At 43.6% G+C, this 18,958-nt stretch overlaps 1 protein-coding gene across 1 annotated transcript in view; it reads right to left on the bottom strand.

The window, feature by feature from the left end:
- Positions 1-16,575, bottom strand: part of LOC144260381 (kinesin-like protein KIF20A) — a 45,117-nt gene extending 28,542 nt beyond the window's left edge. Inside the window, exons 1-9 of the mRNA XM_077808996.1 lie at positions 16,432-16,575; positions 15,119-15,193; positions 13,284-13,403; positions 10,753-10,891; positions 10,477-10,661; positions 3,345-3,453; positions 2,575-2,766; positions 2,379-2,490; positions 480-551 (exon numbers count right to left, since the gene is read on the bottom strand). Of these exons, the coding sequence (XP_077665122.1) occupies positions 480-551; positions 2,379-2,490; positions 2,575-2,766; positions 3,345-3,453; positions 10,477-10,661; positions 10,753-10,891; positions 13,284-13,403; positions 15,119-15,193; positions 16,432-16,575 (1,148 nt within the window). The remainder of the gene's footprint in view (positions 1-479; positions 552-2,378; positions 2,491-2,574; positions 2,767-3,344; positions 3,454-10,476; positions 10,662-10,752; positions 10,892-13,283; positions 13,404-15,118; positions 15,194-16,431) is intronic.
- Positions 16,576-18,958: the final 2,383 nt, after the last annotated feature.

The raw sequence follows: 18,958 nt of genomic DNA, 5'->3' as shown, positions 1-18,958 counted from the left end.
CCCCTACAGAAGATGGGAAGCTTGTTCCCCACATGAGGCCCCCAAGGAAGGGGTTGTCGGGGAAGACTGTCTTGCTCTCCCCACTCCCAGAGAGGCTATTGCCATCTGGGGTTCCCTGACCAGTACATTCTATTGTTGCATTGGGAATGGCTTGGGCCCACCATTAGATTAGAATATTCGTGTTCAGTTATTTCAATAGGCTACCAAAAGTTTCCTGGCTACAGATGGAAAGTGGCAATTTTCATAAGTTTCTCTCAACCATATCTTAATGGAATGTAATGGGACCAATAAAGCCAGCTTTCTGTACTCAAGACTTTTTCCCCTTACCAAGTTTTAAAGGTCTGCTGCAAACATGGCTCTGAAATACTCAAAGGTTAGAGAACAATTTATAATTCAGTGTTAGGCAACTTAGACATAGGTTTAACTACTAGCACACCCATAATAAATTTTATTGTAGAATTAGGAAGTAAGACACTTACTCTGAAACTCCAAGAATACGAGGCTCAGCCTCATCACTTAGTCTTAGTAGTCTGATAGAAAATATGCTGTGACTAGTAGGGAGACAAACAAGTTTTCATTATCAACAATCTGACTTCCATCTAGAATTATGTTCAACTTTACCTAGTATTTTGGTTTTTACAAGTTGAGTGGGGTTAATAGAAAATTAAGGGTCAGACAAAATAAAAGTTAAGGAGCATATTTGTAATGCATTAATTTGAACAGCCAATAAAAGTTGATACAGTATTTAATACCATTAAAAACCAGAAGGTAAAGAGAAGCAAATAGAGGTTATTTGAAGTGCGGGAGTTAAGGACGGGATTTTAATTAGCTGCTTCGGGGGGGGGAGGGGAGGGGAATGATTTTCATGATTCACACAGGCTGTTTGGCTTAAGCAGCATAAAGAAATCTACAGATCCATGACAGGTCCATTTTTGGATCCCTGAACACAAGAACTTCAGATAGAAACTAGTGTTTGGAATGCCAACTCCCTGAAAATAAGGGGAGTGGATTTAGAAGGGGGAAGGAGGAGAGGAGGAATTTGTCAGTCTGATAATTCACCCTGGTTTCTAGCATATGCATCATTTATTGTTCAGTTTACCCAATATTCTGTAAGGTTTTCCTGGTGCATTAACATTTTAATATCACAAGAAAATCTTAAGTCAACCCCCTCAGAAAGAACCAGCCTTTAGTGCTCTGGCAGTTATACTCAGGCTGTCAGACCAAAGAGGGAAGCAAAATTTCAGAGAGTTAAGAATGTTCTGCTCCCAATTTCTCCTGCACAGTCTGAGCACTCCAGTTAATCTCTAAGTAGTTTGGCAGACAGGCACTCCAATAGTCAAATCACAATTCCTGAAGGAATTAGTTTTGGTGTGTACAGGCAATGAATTACACTCAGAAATTAACTGAAGTCCGTATTCTCTGGAACATCAGTGTAACTGTTCCATGTATGAAGTTCTGCTAAGAAAGCAGATAGCTTTGTTCTGCATTAGTTTAAGGGGTGTTCAAGTGTAGCCTTCCTCTGTAGGTGGCTACAGGCTGCCACTGTTCAACAGGAAAGATCACAATCTCTTGTTGAAAACAGACTGAAAAAAATCCTTGGGAAACAGACAAATGGACATCAGGCAGCAGAGGATAAAAAACCCTCCCAAGTTATAAAACTGAGTAACAAGTGGGCATACCTTTTCAATACAAGATCCTCTGCCTTTTTCCCCTTACTTCCGCTTAATCCAATATTATTCAGTCTTTTCTGGACTGAATTATAACCAGCTAGCTGTTATCCATAGAGACAGCATGGAAAGCTGAATTGCAATATTCTAGTCTGGCAAAATGTAGACAGCTGAGCATCAGCATATAAAGGTTGTACTGCAGGTTAAATTTGGTCTCTGGCCCTGCACACATATGGAACAAGTGGGATGACAAGGAAATCCTGAGAAACCCCAGCTGGAGACAAGTAGTTGCCCAGTACTATCTTTGAGACCCAAGAGAAAACAGCCATTCCAATCCTGTTCCATTTATCCTTTACCAAGATCTGCTGATCTATCATGTCAATCAACTGTATCGATCTATTTCACAGAAACTAATGAGACCAGTGCAATTTCTGTACCATAACCAGGCTTAAGAGACTGAAGGAGGTAAAGAAAACAAGGACCCCAATTATTGGCAGATTTTTTTGCCATAATCTTCTCAGTTTTCCCCCTGAAAAAGGGAAATTAGTGACAGGTTTGATACACTGGCAAGTATACAATCAAGCAGAGTCTTAAGCAATCAACTAATAATTGTTCTTTTCAGAAGTGCTTTCAAAGTGGTATAATTAAATTATTTCAGTTTAACAAAAAAACTAAAGTACAAGGACATATCTATAGTTACAGGCAGCAAACCTTCTACTTGAGTGCTGGTTCATTCTAGTGCAAGCCAAGCTTCGGTTCTTGTTTCCTATTTTTAGTATTTTGCAAGCCTCTTCCGTACTCTGAACATTGATCCACTTTAAGTCTGCAGAAAGAGACTTGCTTACAAATACATCAAGTCATTAATATTTGTACAGGACAACCAAAGTCACAAAAGTAATGTCATTACCTTTTATATAAGAGTTTCCTCCTTGATCCTCACAGATTCTTAGAACTTTGCGTTTTTGATTTTTTGATATAGCCAATACATCCATAAGGTCATACACATACTCATTATAAATTTCACAGAAGGAAACCCACACTGAAGACTGTGTTCTCTGATGCTTAGTCCCACCAGTGTCAAGTAAAACAGAGTTCTCCACTGTTAAAGATGATTAAAAAAAAAAGTTACCCAAGTGCCTTATCAGCGAGTCTGAAATTGTTCAGTAGCCTCAGAAATTCAAACGGCAGAAAGTCCCTATTAAACAATTTTGTGCACAAAATTTAAGCTTTGTTACTTCTCCGAATTTTTTGCATACACCTAATTAACACAAATGCATGAGCACACTTGACAGATTAGTCCCAAATATTTAACATTGCCCATCAAATCTACAACTCAAACACAGACTTGCAAATACTTCCTGGTTTTCCTATTTTCTCCTCTTATGCCAACCACCAACTTGATGTTTCTAGCCACAAGTTCTGACCAAACCTTTTTTGCCTAGCAAACTAAGCCACTACTTAAATGTGGCAAAGATATCAAAGAGAATTTTAAATTTGTTATTTCTCTTCTACATTTTCACACTTTGAAAGCGAGTTAAATCTCTAAAGCTTAGACTTTTGAAAGAAAATTTTCTACTGGCTGCCAATTACAAGATTCTCTGCTTCCACTCCCTCCATTCTTAAAACAATTGCAGCAGACACCTTCATTTTTCCCCCATGAATTCAAGTGTATTTTACCTAGCAGGCCAGAAGGCAGACTTGTTGAAGTACAGCTGCTAGAAGACACAGATTCCAAGGTACATAATGAAGCACTCTGAATTATAGATTTCGAAGTATCTTCTATGTCCTTGAGAAAATAAAAAGTTGTTGTAGCCAAGTTAACATATGATCATAGTTGAAGAAATAGTGCAACAGTGACAACGTTATGCTGGGCTTGTCTTCACCTCCAATACTAGTTTTTGAAAAAGGTTATTTAATTACAATCTACAAAAACAATTCAGAAAGATCATAAACTGTAGTTTTTGCAAGAAGAAGAAAACTAGCCATGAAGCAAAAATCAGAGTAGAACTCTTGAGTTAAGCTAAAATTTATATTCAAAGTCATGATTTCTTGGCCCCTTGCTGGCAGCCACTGTTTTTACTAGAAGTTTTACATTTGCAACAGTAGCAATAGTAGTGAGGCTAGAATCAGATTGCCACAGCCTCTTTTCTTAAATATTGTGCCCACCTGCTCCCCCACGCCAACAACTTGATCTTTGTCATGCTGAATGGAGCTCCAGGCATCGCCTTCTGTAGGAGCAGGATTTTATATTTGTACTATAAAGAATTAATGTAGGATTTGATCATCCTGCCAGCCACCCTTTTTGAATAGCAGAAAGGAATGACCCTCTGGGACATTGGCAGAAACACATCTGACAGACTGCCAGTGTCTGTACTGATGTTAAGGCAGGGACAGACCAGAACAGTCCTTATGACTGATTATGGTCACTCTTGTTTTAGGATAAGATTTCACTATAGTATTTACTGTAAGGTCTTGCTTTTTGTATGCATTGCAAATTAAGTTGTGTAAGGTTCTTTTGCAATCCCTTTAGTAATCATATAATACTTTCCAAAATGTTATCTTGTCTGAAGGTCTCTGTAAAAGACTGTTTGTTTGAATGAGGAATGTATGCATCAGGAAAAGACAAGGTGTGAAGGCCATTGTTAAAGTCAGATGGTCAAGGAAGGAGAAGGAGTAAGGAAATTTAAGGACACCAGCAAACCATCAACGTGCATCCATAAGTGAGGAAGGGCAGATTGACGACCCCGAGGTGGAGGCTGGCACCCCTAAAGACAAGACAATTGATTAAATCGAAACCAGGACAGGATGACCCTCTCGGAGGTGTTTTAGAATGTTAACAATAAGATCACACCAATTAAGGAGTAACCGGTCACAAACTGACACAGCAAAATCCACAGACTTCAACGAGAGAAAAAAAGAAAAGACTATAAGAACAGGGTGCTTCGCCATGGGACTTCGGGTTCATCTTGCCACAACTCCAGAAGCATTGGATAGTGACCCACAGAGCCCCTCTGCAACAAATCTGACTGGCCACTAGATTGATCCAGACTCTGGACTGGTAACTATAAACATCAACTGGCAGGAGTGTGTGAGTGTGAGTGAAAGTCATATGCTAACTGCTGTATTCTCAATAAATGCGGCGTATTGCCTTTTCCCCTAAAAAAATGGTGTGTGCTTCTTATAAGTATAAGACTTCCCCTCCCACAGTTATATTTCCTCCTCCTATTTTGACCCTGCGTCAACCATTCTTCAGTCAATATTTCACATAGATGGGAGTACACAGGTAAGTATATGTAGACTAATTGCTGTTAAAATATGAAAGCTTCCTCTACATGTTCAAGAGTTAAGTAACAGAACAGAACTTCAGATTCTGATTTCTCACATGAATAGTATAATTTGTCACTATTGGGAAAGTCAGAGGTGTTTCATCTAACAAAATGTAAACCGTGAACTCTTTCAATTGTAAACCAATAAGCAAAGTGCAAATTTACTTGAAAAAGGTAAAGATGTCCACTTTGTTTAAACAAAGGAGGGTAGGGGGGGTTAGGTTATATAAAAAACCTACCTGAATGGAATTTAAGTACAAGACTGTAGACAAAGTGAAGCAATACTCTTAATAAAGTAGTTAGAGATTGGATGGTTCGGGGCCATCTAGATATACATGTCAACCTATGACTGAACTATAAGGACTTCAGAAACAAAAGCTTCACCAACAACAGACTAGATAATCTAGTGGTCCCTTCTGGCCTTTAACTACATGAACAGGACAAGTGTCTTGAATATACCTGCTTTGAACATCTCAAATTTGTAATACTGCTATGTTACCAGAACTTGATCAATCTCAGTGTTTTCAAACTGTGGGTCATGACCCAGTACTGGGCCGCAGAATGTAAGGCACTGGGTTGCGGCGGCTCTGCTCAGCACTGCCAATGGGGTGTCAGAAGTCCTGGCGGCAGTGCTGCCAGGTTAATGTAGGCTAGTCCCTACCTGTTCTGACACCACACTGTGCCCCAGAAGCAGACAGTAGCAGGTCAGCTCCTAGGCGGAACGGGCAGGGGGCCCACGGGGCTCTGTGCGCTGACCCCGCCCCAAGCACCAGCTCCACACAGGCTGGGGGGAGCGGTGGCTATGGGTGAGAGCCGTGCAGAGCTGCTTGTGTACCTTTGCCTAGGAGCCGGACCTGCTACTAGCTGCTTCTGGGGCATAGTGCGGTCTGCAGTGCAAGGATAGGCAGGAAGCCTGCCTTAGCACCTCCACTGCACAGCTGACCGGGAGCCGCCTGAGGTAAGCCCATGCCCGAACCCTGTGCCTCAATCCCCTGCCCCAGCCTTGAGCCCCCCAAACCCAGAGCCCCTTCCTGCACCCCAACCCCCCATCCCAAACCCCAGACCCCCTCATTCCCAGCCCCATCCCTCACCCCAACCCCCGCATCCCCAGCTCTGCTGGGTCAAGGGCATCAACAATTTTCTTCAACTAGGTCACCAGAAAAGAAGTTTGAAAACCACTGATCAATATAAAAGGGATCTGTCAAATGTAGATTTCAAAATTACCCCAAATTTCATCTGGCTAGATCCAAAATTAGGCTTCAAAAGACAAAAAGCTGGCTCTGCTGTCATTAAAGTCCCACAGCTTGTTCAGATTTTTCCAAAGTAGTATATCCAAACATCTCTCTTCCTCTGTCCTCCACATACTTGTTTGCATTATAATCATGAAAAACAACCTTCCCATAGACCACTAAAACTCCATAGTAACAGAAGGAATGAAGCCTTTGCAATTCAGAGAGAAGTTCAGAAGGTTTTGCTGTATGCACTAAAATATAAGACAGATGCAAGTAGTCAGGTTACCATTTATCTGCTATTCATAAAAGACATCCTCATCAAGTTCATTTATGAGTTCTCTTGACTGTTATGGCAGCTTTGGAACTAACATTATAATAGCTTGTTTTCCTTCCTAATTCTTTTATAAGTTTCGGTTTTGCTAACACCAGAATGCTTGAAAGTCTTCTGACAAGAATTCAGAGTGGAGTCATTGTTCATACTACCATAGTGCCTAGGAACCCAAGTCATCAACTAGGACTCCACTGTGATAGCAGCAGTATAAACACAAGATAGCCCCTTCCCCAGAGATCTTACAATCTGTCCAAGTACAAGACAAGAGACCACAGATGGATATGGGAGCCAGAGGCACAAACTTTCTAATGTGCCATGGGGGGGGGGGGTCTCGACCCCACCCTCGCATCTCTGCCCTCCCCCAAGAGCACCCCACCCTCACTCCTCCCCCTCTCCGCCAGCACACCGTGGAATACCTGATCCACTGTGGGCAGGAGATGCTGGGAGGGATTTGGCTGCTCATGGGTGCTTAGCACCCATCATTTCCCCTCCCCCATGGGTGCTCTAGCCCTGGAGCATCCACAGAGTCAGCACCTATGAGAGGAGCACAAGGAAGCAGTAAGGCAATACTGCTTGTCTGACAGGAAGTGGTACCAGTGGCCTAACTGCAGTTAATTTTTTGCAGGCATCATGGCAAAGAGATTTAAGGAGGGGTTTGTAGGATAGTGTAGTTTTGCAGAGGTTTATGAGGAGCTCTTCCCAACCATGAAGACTAGCATGGGAGAAAGCACAAAGTGCTTCTTTGAAAACTTAACAGGCGGGCAATCATGGCTGGCATGGGCCAATCAGAGGCACAAATCAACATCTTGATAGCAAAGGACTGATAGACACAGTGGGGGATAGGCCACAAATGGCCTCAAAAGTGAAGACAGCAACTTAGATTTGAGGATATAAAGAGGAAACATGATCAAAGCAACAAGCTAGGAGAAGGTTCTTTGCAGCAACGTTCTGAACAAATGAGTGGGTCAAAATTGCATTTGTAAAGGTAGAGGAAAGGATGTTGCTGTAATTAAGATGTGAGAGGACAGCCTGGACAAGAGTTTTAGCTGGGTAGATGTAAAAGAAAGGCTGTATCTTAGAGATGTTATACAGAAAGAATCTGAAAGACTTAGATATATCCTGGATGTGAGGACCTAGAGATCTGAATCATAGAGGATACCCAGATTACAAGACTGAGTGACAGGTAGGATGGTGGTGTTGTCCAGTGACTCACAGAAAGAGCTGGGGGTGGGGGGAGGGAAGATGGGAAGAGATTAAGAACTCTGTTATAGCCATTCTGCACTTCAGCAGATGGCTAGGGGTTCATGAGGAGATGTCAGATACGCTTACATTTTAGTTTGGACTGGTCCGGTGTAGAGTAGAAGATCTGTGAACTGTCAGCATAGAGATGGTAGTTGAATCTGGGTCAATAGTTTTGTTCTACATTTGAGTGTACCTGCTAATACACAGTTTTAATCTCTTACCCTTCCTTTTCCATAAAAAAAGTCTGATGTTCATAGTCCCATAGCATCCAAATCACTACAGCCATTCAAGCAGAGATCAATGAAGCAGACAACAGTTTAACTGATGGAAAGTTTGGGTAGTATAGACAATATCTTCAGAATAAGGTACAGGAGGCTGGTCAAGTTTAAGGAACAAAACAGAAGCCTTTCAAATAACAATCTCTAGAAAAGGAATGGTTACGTATTTAATTTTTTACTTCTGTTGGAATTCTCCACCACTGTGCATGTGCAGAATTTATGTTCCCCACAGAAAAATGACTTTGATTGCAAAGCCACAACAGCAGTCATGCGACCCTCCCCAGCAGTAAGTTTCAGGTGCCCAGGGCAGCCACCAGAGAGGTAAGTCACTGTGGGGCAAGAGACAGGACTGGGGAAGACCTGGCTGGAAGCTCCTACCAGCTGCTAGTCCGGGCTGGGTAGGGCAGGACTTCTTCCCCTACATGGCAGCCAGGTCCAGGTCAGACCCACCCCCAGATTTTTCCCCCTGGCTGCAGGAAGCTCTGCAAAACCACACACACACACACCCCTCAGCTGCAGGTGGAGGGATCCCTGTACAGGGAGCTGCTCCCCTATCTGCCAATCCCCATGCATCCAGACCCGCTCATACCCAGATCCTCCCACTGAGTCCCACCGCCCCCAGAATCCCCCCAATGAGCCCCACTCCTCCTCCACCTGGACCACCCCGATGAGCCACCCACACCCAGATCCCCAAACAGCTGCACCTGGATCCTCACCCCACTGAGTCCCACTCCTCCAGCATCTGGACCCCCTCCTCCCCACATCCAGACCCTTCCCCTCGGCTGACCCCCAACTGCCTTCACCTGGACCCCCCTGCAGAGTCCCATTACCACTGCACCCAAAAAACCCCTACAAGCCCCTGATGCATGCAGATCCCCTCTGCACCCAGATCCTCCACTGAGCTGCCCACACCCAGATTGCCCTGCACAGCACTCTCAATCCATACCTGGATCCCCCCAACACTAAGGCCCTCCACACTTGAATCCTGCTTTGCTGAGCCTGCCTGCCCACACCTGGTGCACCTGGCATGGAGGGGCATGGCCCTGGGGTGTTTCTGGGGCAGGCCCAGTTCTTGCACCGTGACAGAGTTGGGTGCAGCCTCACTGCTGAGTCCGTGTCCCGGGGAAGAGGGGGAAGCTGCAATGATCTCCCACCTCTGTGCAGCCAGTGGTCGACAATGCCATGCTGGCAGCCTCCACATTTGACAAATAAAATTTTCAGAATTTTAAAATATTATGTGCAGAATTTTATTTTAGGTGCAGAATGCCCTCAGGAATAAAACTTTTTCTACGAATCCTACCTGGAAAAAGTTCATATTATGTCAATTTTCAGTAGTACAAGACTCCCACTAATGATTTAGTACTCTTTTGACACCTGTCTTTCACAGACCTTTTCTTCTAGGTCTTTCACATTTTTTCATTTGAGGTTCTCTGATCTCTATTTAACATTTTATTAAATCAGATTTGGATCCATCAAACTTAGATTTGCAGGGTTTGAATGAGCTAGAATAATTTCTGTTCTCATTTGTTGAGAAATGAGTCTCTGATAGTTAACTGGACTATTCCAAAAGCAGTCACGGCTATTGGAGACAACGGAAAGGACAGTTGGGAGGGATGATAACCCCCTAACCACCTCACTAATCCCATAGTCATCCAGATATATTTCGGCACAGGACACATTGGGCTGAACATAATAGATTTTTAAAATGGAAGAGTAGGAGTGTACATTTTGGGTTTATCAGACTGATAGTATTCTTAACACGTATCAAAGAGAAAATTTTGAAATGCACCAATTTGGGAGCTTAGACTCCCCAATGAAATTTCATTGGGACTAGGATACTTCTGAAAATTTATTTATTTACCCACAATAAATTTCTATTCCTTACATAAAACCTTAGTCATGCTGGAATGGAATCATTTTGGTAGCCTGATTTCAGCTTCACACAGATTTTGAGAGCAGCGACCAAATTTGTACACTTTTTTTATTCAAGGTACATTACAGCCAGATACCTCGTCTGAGAAGGAGATCAAGGTTCTATAGATGTTATCTTGGGAAGAATTACACAATAAACTGGAAATGACCCTCAACAGTATAACATTAGCAGGTTTCAAACTAATGTTATAATATTTTTCACTTCTGTTTCCCCTGTCTGTAGGGGACTTAGTTTCCACAAAGTTCTCATTAAAAAGGTTTAACCTATGCTGCACGTATGACCTGCTGCTCTTATTCTTAAAAGTCTCCATATCTTAATTGACCACTACAGAGCCTACACAAATTTGACAATGGAATTCACTACAGCAGAACCTTGTAAAAAAGTACTAAGCACTTTTTTCTTTTTTTTAAATTAAGGGGAAGATTTAGATGTTAACTTAAGTAACAAGGAAATATTTGGTTACTGACCTCTTTCAGAGAAGCAAGAACAGCAGCTTTTATAGTTCCCTCTTGTTTAACCTGGGTCACATCTAGCTTCTTTACATCATTGCTTAAGTATGGTTTCAAGTTCATTTTCAGATATTGTCTTCCTCTTATGTGGTGAAAGATCATATCAAGAGAACGAGGCAAAATACCACCATCTTTTGGAGAACCTGTGAAGAAAAGTAAGTGTATTATATGTAGTTAGTCTCACATAAAGTGTTAACTGGATTTTATGAAAGTAGTAACATTTGCTTTTGTTACCTTGAATAGTGTATGTTTTGCCTGCATTAGTAACCCCATAGGTAAACACTAGTCCATTTGCTCCATCAATGTAAGCTTTTATTATCTCTTTCATTGTGCCTTCAAAAAAGTCACTTTGAGTAGTTTCTGGACCAAAGACCTAACCAAAAAAAGAACAAGAATTTTCAAATGACATCTGGAGCAGCTGACAAATGGATTACTAAATGGTACAAAGAACTTTTGTTTATACCATTCACTGTTGAGTAATAAGGTAAGTTAGTTGTACAGAGAAAGTTGAACAAACTGTATCAGCTTCATAGAATCATAGAATATCAGGGTTGGAAGGGACCCCTGAAGGTCATCTAGTCCAACCCCCTGCTCGAAGCAGGACCAATTCCCAGTTAAATCATCCCAGCCAGGGCTTTGTCAAGCCTGACCTTAAAAACCTCTAAGGAAGGAGATTCTACCACCTCCCTAGGTAACACATTCCAGTGTTTCACCACCCTCTTAGTGAAAAAGTTTTTCCTAATATCCAATCTAAACCTCCCCCACTGCAACTTGAGACCATTACTCCTCGTTCTGTCATCTGCTACCATTGAGAACAGTCTAGAGCCATCCTCTTTGGAACCCCCTTTCAGGTAGTTGAAAGCAGCTATCAAATCCCCCCTCATTCTTCTCTTCTGCAGGCTAAACAATCCCAGTTCCCTCAGCCTCTCCTCATAAGTCATGTGTTCTAGACCCCTAATCATTTTTGTTGCCCTTCGCTGGACTCTCTCCAATTTATCCACATCCTTAGTAGTGTGGATAAATAGTGTGGGGCCCAAAACTGGACACAGTACTCCAGATGAGGCCTCACCAATGTCGAATAGAGGGGAACGATCACGTCCCTCGATCTGCTCGCTATGCCCCTACTTATACATCCCAAAATGCCACTGGCCTTCTTGGCAACAAGGGCACACTGCTGACTCATATCCAGCTTCTCGTCCACTGTCACCCCTAGGTCCTTTTCCGCAGAACTGCTGCCTAGCCATTCGGTCCCTAGTCTGTAGCGGTGCATTGGATTCTTCCATCCTAAGTGCAGGACCCTGCACTTATCCTTATTGAACCTCATCAGATTTCTTTTGGCCCAATCCTCCAATTTGTATAGGTCCTTCTGTATCCTATCCCTCCCCTCCAGCGTATCTACCACTCCTCCCAGTTTAGTATCATCCGCAAATTTGCTGAGAGTGCAATCCACACCATCCTCCAGATCATTTATGAAGATATTGAACAAAACCGGCCCCAGGACCGACCCCTGGGGCACTCCACTTGATACCGGCTGCCAACTAGACATGGAGCCATTGATCACTACCCGTTGAGCCCGACAATCTAGCCAGCTTTCTACCCACCTTATAGTGCATTCATCCAGCCCATACTTCCTTAACTTGCTGACAAGAATACTGTGGGAGACCGTGTCAAAAGCTTTGCTAAAGTCAAGAAACAATACATCCACTGCTTTCCCTTCATCCATAGAACCAGTAATCTCATCATAAAAGGCGATTAGATTAGTCAGGCATGACCTTCCCTTGGTGAATCCATGCTGGCTGTTCCTGATCACTTTCCTCTCATGCAAGTGCATCAGGATTGATTCTTTGAGGACCTGGATTCATTGTCTGGATCCCCTATAACTGATCACAAGTTTCTGTTTTGGCTTCATGTCATGCATGTTTAATTCCAGTGACTGAGATAAATGCAGGCTCACATTTATTTCTGACCACCGTTCAACTGGCAAGAACCAAGAATAGCCTGAGCTCCTCATCACATGCCAAGTATCCTGGAAGAAGAATCACCTATACTGGTATTGCAGGATAGGAGGGAGCCATATAGAAATGTGCATCTACAATTCAAAAAATTACTCAGAGAAAGACCAAGTCTTAAATATGAAGCTATTCAACAGGTTACGCAAACCACTCTCCTGATACTGGGAGAACAGAAACTCCTGTTGTCCTTGCTGGATTTTGCATTCATGTGTCAAGAAAAGAAAAACTAGGCATCAGGTTTGAAAGGGACAAGCCATAAAGCTTCCATCTTCTCAATTGGAAGATATACCTTTCTAGATGCCAGTTTTAAGTAACACACTCCTACAATACCTATATACGCAATTGTGATTGAGAGGGATAGTGAAACCACAAAAATTTATGTGGTCACATTATTTTCTTGTGCTATGTTGTTTCATATAATACTGCCTGCAAGAAGCTTTTGTAAACACCATCTAATCAAAGAAAGCAATACGATTACTACATACATTTCCTTCTCTCGTCTAATTAGCATTGTGTGAAAATATACCCTTCCTGATGAATTAACAGTGAATATCAGTCTTGTACATTGTGTTTTGTTTCAAAGGAAGTTGAGAAGATACCACAAGTAATTCAAATTTGAAAGGTCATAGTTAACAAGTTATACAAACAGAAACTTTCACTATAACTAAAAATGGAAGAACAAGCCACAACTTTGGTTTCCTATAGGGTAAAACTGCTTTCTTAGTAAAGATCATGGCATGAAAGTTAGCCTACCTTAGTGAAGGTGAACTGGTGTACAGACTGTCCAATCCCCTTTTCACTGTTTTTCATCGTAAAGGATTCTTTGGGTGCCTGTAGAGTTACTGTTTCTGGATTTTCAATAATTACACAGTCCTAAAGCAAAGACACAGAAGTTCTTCTTTCTAAAATAGCTTTCCAGAAGCACACACCTTTGTCTACCAGAGCTTCAACATTGTACAAAATAGGTTAAAATATTTAAGAGGTGCATTAAAACTTTAATGGGACACTAATATAAGATTTGGACCAAAACATGGGCTTTGTAAAAGGTACGCTTTTACAATACCCAGGACCATTAAAAATGTTGCCAGGATCCCCTCCTCCCACTCCTATTTGCAACACACTCCGAACACCTGTTGAGTTTGCAACCCAAGCTTTGCAGCATCATACTCATGCAAGAGAGCCTGCAAACAAGATGTATTAGAAACTGACTAGTTTTCTCCATATTTTGTTTCTGGACAAAATGTAAACTATGAACTGCCTAAATGGAGTGTAAACTGGATTTGAAGAGTTTCAGTTTGAATGTATGGTGTTATTTGTAACCTAGGAAAAGAAACTTCTAGAGTTTACACGATTTAACTTCTGCCTCTTAAGTATTATAAAACCATAACATAATCCATTTGATAACTGTGGTAGTTAGAGCTGGGCAAATTATTTTTCGATTCACTGGCAATTCTTAAAGTTTAGGTTCAACCCAAATTGAAATCAATTTTGTTCTTAATTCTTGGTAAATTGCAAGTCAATAAAAAAAGTTGCCTTTCAGGTTGAATAAATGTTTTGTTCAACCTAACCTAACTTACTTTAAAAGATTAAATGAAGGACTCAATTCACAGGAGGAAATGGTAGTGCTCATATACCCAGTAGTCTAGTGGTTACAGCACGCAGCTAGGATGTGGGAGTCCCAAATTCAAATCCCTAATCTGGAGCAGGGACTTGAAGACAATCTCCCCGCTGAGGGCCCTAACCAGCAGGCTACTGGCTATTTTGGTTTGGCTCTTACTCTCTCCTGTTGAAGCTGTTCCACTTTGTATAAATAATTCAATATTCATTGGAGCAGGAACTTGAACACGGATCTCCCACCTCCCAGGTAAATGCCCTAACCACTGGTACAAAAGCAGTGGGAGGGCCTCAGTAATCATATGAATCTAGACCAGAACTTTTTTGGGGGTCCAAAACTATTTTACAAGTTTCTCAAAATAGTTTCAGACAACCCCAAATAAAATATTTTGGCAAATAAAATATTTGTACAGAGAATTTCACCCAGCTCAACTGGCAAGAGCAAATTACTTCTGCTCCATCAGTCACGAAGTCATTACCTTGCATAACACGCAAGCCATGCAATATTACCATCTATTTTCCTAGAACCTGGACAAGTTTTACTGGTGCACAGCAGATATTTATTTTCTCTGTGTTCAGCCTTTAAGTTACCTGTCACATATTTTACTTTATTATGTGAAAAAAAACGATGGATTAAGGGTCAGACTTTGTACAGATGCCACATTCAGAACAGTTTATTGGACAAAATTTAATACGCTAATCTTGTTCTGGTCTGGCTTTCCACATTTATCAAATCTGTATTGTAGGAATCAGTGAGACAGTAAAGACTGCTGATAAGTAGCATATCTTTAGGAGATGGAATTGTCACTTCTGAGGCACTCAACTTTAATAGTGAGGAAAAGTGCTGTCTATTGGTTACAAAATTTAGAAACTGAAAACTTACAGAAGCTTTTTCTATTTTAGAATTCTTGAGATGAAATGCAAGTGTTTTCCACGGAGGACAAAAAATAAGTCATTTATGGACAACAACTAACCTGAGATTCATTGCTTTCAAGTTCTGCTTTAGAGAAGGGTCTGACTCTCAAGTAGACTTTCAAAGGTTGATATATCTGCTCATTTGAAAAAAAAATATTTATAGTTAAGTCTGTAGGCCAAAGACTCAGGATTCCAGAGTTTTTGTTTTTACCTTATATCTCTGATGATTTTCCCCACACCACACAATTCCATCTCATGCCACCCACATTACTATGACTTTTGTACTAGTATCCTTCCATTTATCTTCATGTCTTCTCCAAGCTGTCCCTTATGCCTAGAACTCTTACTGTGCTAAACTATCCACTCCTTTTCATTTAAATTCTTTAAAATGTCTATTTCACACAACAAGCCCAATGTTAATCCACCAACAGCACATTTTTTATATATATTTATTTATTTATTTTACAAAAAACTGAACTGCTTCCACCTTCTAGTCACTCTGCAAAGTGTATCTAAGTTGTGTTGCTTGTATAATAAATGGAAAGTCCATACTCCAGTTTTACATGGTTCAAGGCACATTACTGAGGCTCAGTAAAAAAGAACACCTTGTGCCTATCGCCAAGCCACAAACCCTTTTATCGTCCCTTCAGAAAGGGTCATGGAGGAAGCCTTCTTGGTTGCTGAAGTCAGGGATGTTTCCTAGCTGCTGCTGCTAGCTCCCCTCCTAGCTACTAAAAGGAAAAAATAACCCAACTGGGTCTCCCCACTGTTCTCTATTAGAAAGAGGGATCCCTATAATCCTTCCCTTCCCACCCAGCCTGTCTATTTAGTACCTTTCATTACCACAACTCTTCAGACTACTCCTTTCATCATCACTCTGCCAAAAAGGCAGAATGGATAGAGTGATGACCAAGAGGTACAGAAGCAGTAGACCTGTTGCTGTAGGATAGCATGACCAGTAGAAAAAAAACCTACAAGGCCAGATCTTGGCATAATGCAATAGTTATATTACTAAGTTAAAAGGCTTGCAGGCAAAGTGCAAGAGTGTAAAACAGTTTGGTTCTCATGGTAAGAGTAAGCTAGTAATAAGAATACTAGTTTGAACTGGGCATACTCCAGCTGGGTGTTGTGCAAACTTCCACGTGTACTTCTGCACTACCCTGCAATCCTTTAGTTCCTCAAATGCTTAAGACAAACATTGTAAGTACTGGTTAAAATGTTAATTTGCTGCAGGACATGATTTGTTTTTAAGTAAAGGGAAAAGGAAACAGACTTGGAAAAAGGGAGGGAGTTCACAATACAGAGAAATTTGTTATTGAGTTGTTGCTACTTAAATACAAAGACATCATTAGAAGAAATTATTACAAACAACCCCCACCTCCTGCTGCTGTTCATCAGCATTAGGTATGACTGACAACTCCATGGGTGAGGTTTTACCCATTAAGTCCTCATAACAGGTGAAGTCCAACACGCCAGATCCTGCTGAGGATGCATAGCTTCCCTCCTCATAGTCCATTCTCTTATCCTGTTCACATTAGAGGAATAAGAAACAAAACACACATGCTCTCACATGCAAATGGTGGAGAGTATGCAAGAAACAAGGCTTTTAAGTTAAAAAAAATATATATACACCTCCTGAAGGGGTGGGATGGAGGGAGATCTAAAGACATGACCCCCAAAAAACTTGTAGTTATTTACTCTTTAAAAATGCTCTGCAATGTAAAAAACATCTTTAAAACTGCAGATAGCATGAAAAAAGACTGCAGGAAATCCAAAACATTTACTATCTACAGTACCAGACCAGTGACATGGGCAGTCCTGTAAATAGGTACATCTGAAAGGGATAGTTAGCACTTCTATCATTCCCTTTCCTTTGTAGCTATCAAAAGGCATCCAAAGTGTTGTGACTCACAAAGTGAGGGTGCTCAGCACCCTAACGAGATCAAACTCACAGTAAGCTCAATTCTGCCCCCCTCTTACCCCTATGCAGGGCTCCCACTGACTGCAGCTGGAGAACACATGGCACTAGGATGCAAGGGGCAGAGTTTGGCCCTAATGAACAGAGGCATAAATCTCTATAGAACCTAGGGTGATCAGATGTCCCGATTTTATAGAGGTAGTCCCGATATTTGGGGGGTTTTTCTTAGACAGGCTCCTATTACCCCCACCCCCTGTCCCGGTTTTTCCGCACTTGCTGTCTGGTCACCCTATTAGAGCCCCCTCTGTCCCCATTCACAGAGGGGAAGCAGAGGCAGTGTCTTCCCCAGGGGCCCAGTGGCAGAGCCCGGAACTGCACCCAGAGCCCCGCAGCTGCCTATGGCAGAGGGAGAGCAGCTGTCCACTGAGTCTAGGTGAGAGGACGGAGCGGCCCACGGCCGGGGTCCGCCTCATCACGGGCACAGGCTGGAGGCGCGCGAGGAGCTACTAGCTTCTCCCTCAGCCGCCCCCGGGAGAGCGGCGGGGCTGTCGGCTCAGAGCAGAAGGCCCGCGGGAAAGCCGCGGGCACCAGGCAGCAGCAGCCGCCCCGCGGCCCCTCCTGAGCCCGGCTCCCGACGCAAGGGAGGGGGTCGGGCCGCGCGGGGGAAGGGGAGGTGCGCCCGCTCTCAGAGTCGGGGCGGTTCCAACCCTTCCCACGCACCACCTGAGGAGAGACCGCTACCGCCAGCTGATCGTCGCGCGCAGCTCGCCTGCTTTCCAGCCTTGCACTCCAGCCCCCCACCCCTCACGCGCTCCAACCAGCACTTGCCTGTATCTGCCCCCACCCGCCGCCCTTTTTAGCGCGCGCGGTGCCAGCGCCTCCCCTGATTGGCCGCGGGCCCGGCCCGGTGCGCAGTAGGAGGTGCGTGTGGGAGGGGGGGAGTCCCGCCGGCGCTGCCGCCTGGGGGGGTGGCTCGTTTTACACTTGCCGGCGGCAACCCCGTTGTGACGGCTGGGGACTGGGGTGGCGCTAAGCACCCGGACGCCCCCGGGCTGGGCTTCCAGTTACCGGTTCCTCTTTCAGGGCTGACGGGGGGAGGGGGCAATTGTACCGGCCCGAGCTCGGGGGGAACGTCTGTAACGTGTGTGTAGTGGGGGGAAGGGGGCATTAGGTACCCGCCCCTAATGTCCCTCCAGGGCCTGCCTGGGATGATGGATCCGCGGCTCGGACGGGCCTGGGGGGCTGAGCTCGCCGTTCACATGGGCGGCGGCAGCAGCACCCGGCCGTTTCCCCACCCGTGGAGTCACCCCCGCCAGGGCACCGCTTGCGGACGGGACTATCATTTGTCTCCACCCTGCCTCGGCGGGCCTCGCTAGCCCGGCTACCAGCAAGGGGCAGCAGCAGCTGGGACTTGAACTGCGACCGCCACACAGCTCACCGGGGATAGCATCAAACGCTCCTGCAAAGCGACAGCCGGACCGCGCCAAAGCGGGCTGGGGTTAAGCCGCTCACCCACTCACGTAGAGAGCCGGCTGGGTGTCCGGCAGAGGGCACTGGCATACCAGCCAACCCTTCGTAAAGGAAACGTGAGGTTGAGAAGCCTGGAGCTTCCCAGCCATTGTTTTCAAAGTCTGGTTAAACCTGCATTTTTACCCAGAAAAAGAATTAAGATTAAATCCAGACTGGTTGATTATGAGATAGTCTAAAGCTAGTGGCAGCAATATTGTGGTTGCAGGAAGGCTGGGGAAGTCATTGTTAAAATGCAGGACTATTGATTGAGACTACTACTCTTTGTGCCTGGGTCTGTCACTGAGTCTGTGGCCTGGTCTACCCTACCCAGTCAGGTTGATCTTGTTTGGAGGTTCTAGCAGGGGAGGGCAGTTACTGTATACCCTTGACGAAGAACAGTACTCCTCTGTCTGGGAGGTTGTCCTCTTCGACCCTGCAGCTTTGGGAGGGATGCACATGGAGCGGTGAGGGG

This window comes from Eretmochelys imbricata, chromosome 2 (genome assembly GCF_965152235.1).
Source record: "Eretmochelys imbricata isolate rEreImb1 chromosome 2, rEreImb1.hap1, whole genome shotgun sequence".
In the NCBI taxonomy this organism is placed as follows: Eukaryota; Metazoa; Chordata; order Testudines; family Cheloniidae; genus Eretmochelys; species Eretmochelys imbricata.
Note: the sequence above shows the minus strand (reverse complement) of the source record. Positions and strands in the feature narration are given on the sequence as shown.